This window comes from Medicago truncatula, chromosome 3, assembly GCF_003473485.1.
Source record: "Medicago truncatula cultivar Jemalong A17 chromosome 3, MtrunA17r5.0-ANR, whole genome shotgun sequence".
NCBI lineage: Eukaryota > Viridiplantae > Streptophyta > Magnoliopsida > Fabales > Fabaceae > Medicago > Medicago truncatula.
Genome location: NC_053044.1, coordinates 25,607,061 through 25,614,199, shown reverse-complemented (window position 1 = coordinate 25,614,199; position 7,139 = coordinate 25,607,061). Strand labels below are relative to the sequence as shown.

The 7,139-nt window shown below is 35.3% G+C and overlaps 1 protein-coding gene across 1 annotated transcript; it reads left to right on the top strand.

Moving 5' to 3' along the window:
• Window positions 1–727: 727 nt before the first annotated feature.
• Window positions 728–3,780, top strand: LOC120579567 (uncharacterized). The gene is made up of 5 exons (XM_039832000.1): window positions 728–1,020; window positions 1,801–2,068; window positions 2,166–2,262; window positions 2,351–2,472; window positions 3,563–3,780. Exons 2-5 carry the CDS (start codon window positions 1,891–1,893, stop codon window positions 3,778–3,780), a joined length of 615 nt encoding a protein of 204 aa, XP_039687934.1. The 5' UTR covers window positions 728–1,020; window positions 1,801–1,890.
• The last annotated feature ends 3,359 nt before the right edge of the window (window positions 3,781–7,139 follow it).

Here is a 7,139-nt window from a genome sequence, read left to right as displayed (position 1 = left end):
TAGCAGTTAACAGAGAGAATATGCCTTTTCACTTCTCGTAAATATAATATGATACAATGAAATAGAAAAAAAAAACCTGATTATCAATGATTATTAATAATAATAATAAGTATTAAAAAGTGTTCCTTCAATGTTCTTAGAAAAAAAAAGTATTAAAAAGTGCAACAAGCTTTTCTTTAAAACAAGAGTAACCAAAGTTGGTAATGAACAATTATCGGAACTGTTTGTAAATTTATATTATATAGATCATTTATGTAAAACTTTACACATCTAATATCATTTGACATGTTATTGAGAGTCATTCAAATGGACAATGTTCAATAAAGACACACAAACCATTATTTTTAATGGGTCTCAATAACATATCAAATGATTTAAGATTTAAGTAAACTTTTACATAGAAGATCTATATGATATCTTTAAACTACACAAATGAAAAACACTTTTAGGGTATAAAAAAACAGGTGTCAATCTTTTAATCATGTCACAAAGGAATCAAGCTTTCACTAAAATACAAAAAGCATACTTAATATAGCTTGAATGATGATCAACCAATAATAATGTTTCATTCAAATTAACTTGGCGGGAATCACAAGCCCAATTAACAATGGCCCAATCTTATAATGATCAACAAAAAAAAAAAAAAAAACAGGACCGCATGACTAAACAACAATATTATTTATAAAATAATAGTCAATATTTTGTGTCTGACCATCTCTCTCTCTTTCTCACGTTCATATACAGTGTTAAGCCACTCAAAACATCTCTTCATCATAAATGCTTCTGCAATTTTTTTGTATATTAGATCAAAGAAGACATTTGCTTTATTCCCTATTCTACTAGATCGATCCCAATACATGCTATTACGCTAAAACTGCACAACACCCAATTGCTCACGGCTCAATAAATTTCCATTCCTTCCTCTATTTCTCATATTGAAACCTGAAGCACAATTAAGGTCCAATCACTTGCCATTGATATCGCAACTTTGGAGGGAGTTTCTACTGCAATTGGTTCAAGGTAAAAATTGGGGGGAACTATTCAAATTTCAATCTTTTTTTCTGTAATTAAAAATTCAACTTTAGGGTTTCATGGGGTCTATATAAAGAGGGCTTTAGGATTTGTGATAACCACACCGCAATTACAATTGCAATCTCAATCTTTCTCAATCCTAAGCTTTATTCTTGCAATTTCACTTTCAATTTTCTGCAATGGCTTTAACTTTTGAACCAATTTCACAAATTTCTTCATCAAAACCAGCTGGAAACATTAAGGCTAGAGTTGTTAGATTATGGAAACTTTCTGATTTCAACAGAAACACTTTACCATTTTCTATTGAAATGGTGTTAATGGATTCTGAGGTTTTTATTTTTCACTTACCATTTTACATTCAAATTATGATGTTTTTTTAAAACTGTTGTTTTTGAATAAGCTAAATGTTATTAGTTTTAATTTTATAAGCTATCAAAAATTAAGTTTTGTTTTATGTTTAGTGCTAATATTTGTTGAGATATAGTTAAGGATTATGAGGTTCTTCTTTTTAATTTTACATTTTCACTAATTTTGAACCTTATAAGTAATGATTTGGTTTTACTTATGTTGTTGATATATAACATTGTCACTTTAAAAAGGTGTGTTATATGTTTTGTGCTTATATTATAAAGATGATGATTAAAGTTAAAGAATTAGTAATTTTTATAATGAATCAGAAAGCTATTGTATTATGAAGAATGGTGAATGTTAGATTATGGTTTTAGCTATATCTTGAAAACTAATTCTAAATTTTTGAACTTTATATAGGGGAGTAGGATTCATGCCTCAATCAAAAAAACTCTATGGTATAAGTTTCAATCTGAAATTCGCGAAGGCAAAGTTTATTCATTTGAAAACATGGGTGTTGCTGCTAATGGGGGGAGCTATAAGACCACCCATCATCCATATAAGCTGAACTTCCAATTTGGAACAAAATGTTTGCCATTGTGTGGTGCATTAGTGAGTGGTTCTGATTTTAAGTTTGTTCCAATTTCTGACATAGTAGGTGGTTCTTATGATTGTGACTACTTGGTTGGTGAGTATATATGCAAATTTTCTGAAGTTTTTGAAGAGTATTGTCTTTATCTTACATTCTTAGCATTTAATTATTTTTTTTATGTATGTCAAATTAGATGTTATTGGAATGTTGACGGGTGTTGGCACAGAGAGAGAATATGAACGCAATGGCAGTGCTACCAAACTCAATGTCATTGCCATGGAAGCTGATGGGTAGGGAAGTTTAAAGTTTTCTTATGATTCTGACTAAGCAATATTTTATATATCTTACATTCTTATATTTTTTTTACCCATCTTATAGATACAAGCTTCAGTGCACTTTGTTTGGGACTTATGTAGATGAGTTGAACACGTTTTTGGCAACTGGTGAAACTGCTAATGTTGTAGTGTCTATTCAACTAGCTAAGGTGAAGGTTTTTCAAGGTATTATAACTTATCACATTAATAATGTTTTTGTTTTTGTTGAAATATTATCTTTTATCTTTTATTATGTGAACTTATAGTTACTAATATGTAAACTTAATAATAACATAGTGTTATACCCTGATTTTGGACCTAAAAATACTCGTTCAAATTTCTTTTTTAACATTGATGTTTGTCAATTCTCTGTTATTTTTCTCTGAATCTTTACTCTCTTTTTAAAACATATTTTACTGCCTCTGTCTGTCTTTTCTTGCATTACAAGTCATTTAAGAACTCTCTGAAACGTCGCATTACATTTTCTTGCATTTTATTTCAAAAATCATACAAAAGGGTATTTTGGTCATTTCCTGCAGTGGAACCCATTTTAATCCATGTGTTTGTCTCTGAGTCTTTTCAATTTGTTTGTACAAATCTTTGTTGAGTCTTTGTTTAAAAATCATTTCAAAAATTGCATCTGAGTCAGTTTGAGTCAGTTTAGTCCCTAGGGGCATTTTGGTCTTTTCCTGTCAAAATTTCGGCAGAGAGGTATTTTAAAATACCTCATTTTTGGAACTGGTTCATTTTAGTCCTTTTGTTGATTTTATTTTTGGTTTCACTTTACGTTTTGCCCAATTTACCAATTTTAATTCAATTTTATTTTTTAATTACATTTTAGTCCATCAAACAATTTCCAGAATTGCATTTCAGTCCACTACTCTTTAAAAATTGCATTCTTAGTCCTTTTTTCTTATTTGCTGTCCAGTCCTTTAATTTCATTTTTTTTGCAGAAAGGTCCCAAAACAGATGTCCTTTTCTCATTGGTCCAGAATCACACATGGCAGTCTATAAATAGACTTTTTCTGCACAGATCCAAAAAAGATTGCAATACACATCACCAAAAAGAAAAAACAGATTCTCACTTTCTCTCTCTTTTCTGTTAGATCAAAACAAAAAAATTTCTCAAGAACACAAAGAACCCTAACCGAAATTCATCATCAATTCTCAGAGATTCGTGTACGAATCTTCATCATTGAATCGATTCCACCGCAATACAAGGTGCGAATTCCTCACCGGAAGTGAAGAACTCAAGCACCGATCACGGTGGGAGAAGAAGAAGGGAAAATCGAATCTGTACAGAGGAAGGAGAAGAGGACAGAATCGAAAAAACGCAAGCAATCGAAGCCAGCAACAGAAACGCAAGCACACGAAGCTGAAGCAACAGCAATCGAAGCCGAAGCAACAGCAATCGAAGCCGAAGCAACTGCAACGAAGCGCACACGCGAAGAACACGAAGCAACAACGCCAAGCCAAGAGCCGCTGCAATCGTGAGTTCGAAGTGCCAAAGAGGTAACCGCCGTCGTTCTCCCTCTCTTCTTTTCCGTTTTCTTAAATTTTTTTTTTCTTTTTCATCAAGGTTCAAGTTTAGATCTACTCCGATTCAAAACTCTTTTGAAAAATCTAAGCTCGGATTCGAGTAGTATACAAAAAAGGATGTTCAAAAACGTAAAAAGTTTTTTGAATCGAAGAAGTTTCGAACTCCGGCGCGGAGGCGCCACCGCCGTCCGCCGCGCCGGAAAAGCCATGTGAATCGGAGAAGGTGACCGGAAATCCTAGAGAGAAGTGAGAGCTTCTCTCACTAGATTGAGGGAAGAAAGAGAAAGAGGAGAAAAAAAATGAGAAAAACCGGTTTTCACACCTATATATAGGCTGCTGAACCGAACTGGTTTATTCTTGGTTCTTTCCTTTCTTTCTCATCCGTTGGATCTAGATTTTGATTCCTGGATCGATCCAACGGTCCCTGTGCTCTCCACCTGATCCGTTTCCAGCAGCATGGGTTTGGGCCTAGTTTTTTTTTGTTTTTTTGTTATTTTTTTGCTATCTGCACCCCGTTTCTTTACTAATTGAACCTCTGCATGTTTGAAAAATACTCTAAAAATTGCACAAAAAATATCACATGATTCTTGGTGGATTCTCATATCTTTGTGATGCTTTTCAACTAAAAAAAAATGATAAAGATCACATGTGATGTTTTTGTTCAATTAGTGTATTTTTGGTCCATGTATGTGCATTTTTTAGTGCAATATTCCTCATGAAGCGTTGACATGTGATATGACTTCTTGGAGTGCAATTTTGTAATGATTTTGCTGCTAATTATATGTGCAATTTGCTGCTTTTGTATATCAATTTTAATTCCCTCTTCACCTTGCAATTTGTATGCATTTTCATTAGTGAATAAAGTGTCAAAATGTTTTGAAAGTGCGCCATAAATTCTAGCATAAAATATGTCCCATCTTTTTCATTTTTTTTTACACAAAGCAAGACCTCTAAAAACGCCAAAATAAAGGGATTATGGGTCATACATGTGCTAGAGTTTTATGTCCATTTTCACACACATTTTGCCACTTTATTTGCTTCTTTTATGTCTTTCCTTTCAATTTTATTTCTTGTGCACTTCTATTATTCTATGCTTTGTTTTACTAATCATCTCACCCTTTGTTTCATTCATCTCATGAGCATTTCACCATTCCATTTCTATTTCCACTAGTTTAGCCATTTTTTTTACTTTTATTCATATGATAAATGGTGTAACATTTTAGATAGTTTAGTTTCCATTTTAATTTTCGCAAGACCATAGAATGTATACTAGGACAAAATGTAACGGACTATGGACTATCTCTAATAATGTACACCGACACAAGCACCGACACTCGCACACACGTTGCATGATTATCGATTTAGGTGTATGTTTAGGAATTCGACGCCTAGCGAAATTTCTTCTTCGAAATAGGCTAAATTTTTCAAACAAACTTTGGAGTCAATACTCCAATGCCCTTTTGTGAAATAAAAATAAAGATCAAATTCGACATTTTTCTTCTATGCCTTACGGCTTCTCTCCTCCTCTTCAAAAATCATTTTTCAAATAAAATCAAACTCAACTATCTCTCCCTCCATTCTTGATAAACAACATTCCTTTCATAAATATAAAAGGTAAAGCATAGGCAAAATTAGAAAACGGTTCCTATAGGATACTATAGTCGCGACGGGTGCCTAACACCTTCCCGTAACGAAATCGACCCCCGAACCTAGAACTTTTTAAGGGTTTCTCTCCATTTACCCTTCCCCAAAAAAAAACAGAGAACATCGAGGATTGAAAGGTTCAAGTCCAATCAATGGCTTGACACCCTAAAATCAAGATAACAGAAATGGCGACTTCGCTGGGGAATTTTTTTTTTAGAGCGGGTCACACCTAGTTTTCTTTTTGCTTATGTTTTACTTTATTTATACATGTGAATATTTTGTTTACTTTCATTTGACGTGTGGGGTGAGAATATCAAAAGTCCTATACCCGGGCTGAGTGAACTTATGTTTAGGTAGAGATATAATCGACAATTCGATCCGAGGGTTGCCTCGTGTATTGGATTATGCGATCAATCTCACATAGCTGAGGCATTTTGAAGGTGATATTGTCGGCGTGTGTTGTCATGCTTAGGCACTTCACTTTCAATTGTTCGACGAAGCTATGAACCGTAGTTACCAAACCCATCCTAGCCTTTTTAGGACGTAGTGCGGTGGCTAAATTGAGTGTTGTCTCAAACTTTAGTCGTCACGCGATACTACACTCAAACTAGACCTTCTCACAAATAATCATGGAACGGGTGTCGTCCTGTACTACCATGATATATGTGAGAGAGGTTGCAGTTTGGGAACTGTGTTAGAACCTTGGTTACTACTATCCAAAGCCTTAGTTCACCGGACGTCGTGTCCATCCGTGGCCCTGTTACTTTGAATCTCAACCCACCTTGTTCTTTGTAACTAAACAACACAATCATGCATACATGCATTCATGCATAAACATTTTTCATGCATTCATCGAAGGGCTTAAACAAATGGAAATTTTTGTAAATAATCACAAGTATGAAGAAGACTAAGTGCTACAAGTTCAAGGAAGTGGATTTGGTCAGTTTAAGAGAGTTGGCACTCAAGGTCAAGAATCAAACAGGGTTCCGACTCCGGTATGGGGGATTGCTTACTTTGCTCCGAACCGATGTGGAAGAGAAGCTAGTGCACACTCTAGTGCAATTTTATGATCCGAGCTTCCGTTGCTTCACTTTCCCGGACTTCCAGTTGGTTCCTACTCTCGAGGCTTACTCCAATCTAGTGGGTTTACCTATAGCCGAGAAGACGCCTTTCACCGGTCCCGGGACTTCTCTTACTCCTCTGGTTATTGCTAAGGATCTCTACCTCAAGACTTCCGACGTCTCCAACCATCTTATTACCAAGTCTCACATCCGGGGGTTCACTTCGAAGTATCTTCTTGAGCAGGCTAATCTCAGTACTACTTGTCAGGATACACTCGAGGCTATTCTTGCTTTGCTTATCTACGGGCTCATTCTATTTCCGAACCTCGACAACTTCGTGGACATGAATGCTATCGAGGTCTTCCATTCCAAGAACCCGGTTCCTACTTTGCTAGCGGATACCTACCACGCCATTCATGACAGGACTCTCAAGGGCCGTGGGTATATTCTTTGCTGCATATCTCTTTTGTATAGGTGGTTTATTTCGCACCTTCCGAGTTCCTTCCATGACAACTCGGAGAACTGGTCCTACTCGCAGCGGATTATGGCCCTCACTCCTAATGAGGTCGTCTGGCTCACTCCTGCCGCTCAGGTGAAGGAAATCATTAT

Coding starts and splice junctions, on each gene's coding strand:
- LOC120579567 (XM_039832000.1), top strand. CDS start 1,891: ATGGGTGTTGCTGCTAATGGGGGGAGCTATAAGACCACCCATCATCCA. Junction 2,069..2,165: donor TGATTGTGACTACTTGGTTG/GTGAGTATATAT, acceptor ATGTCAAATTAG/ATGTTATTGGAATGTTGACG. Junction 2,263..2,350: donor ATTGCCATGGAAGCTGATGG/GTAGGGAAGTTT, acceptor CCCATCTTATAG/ATACAAGCTTCAGTGCACTT.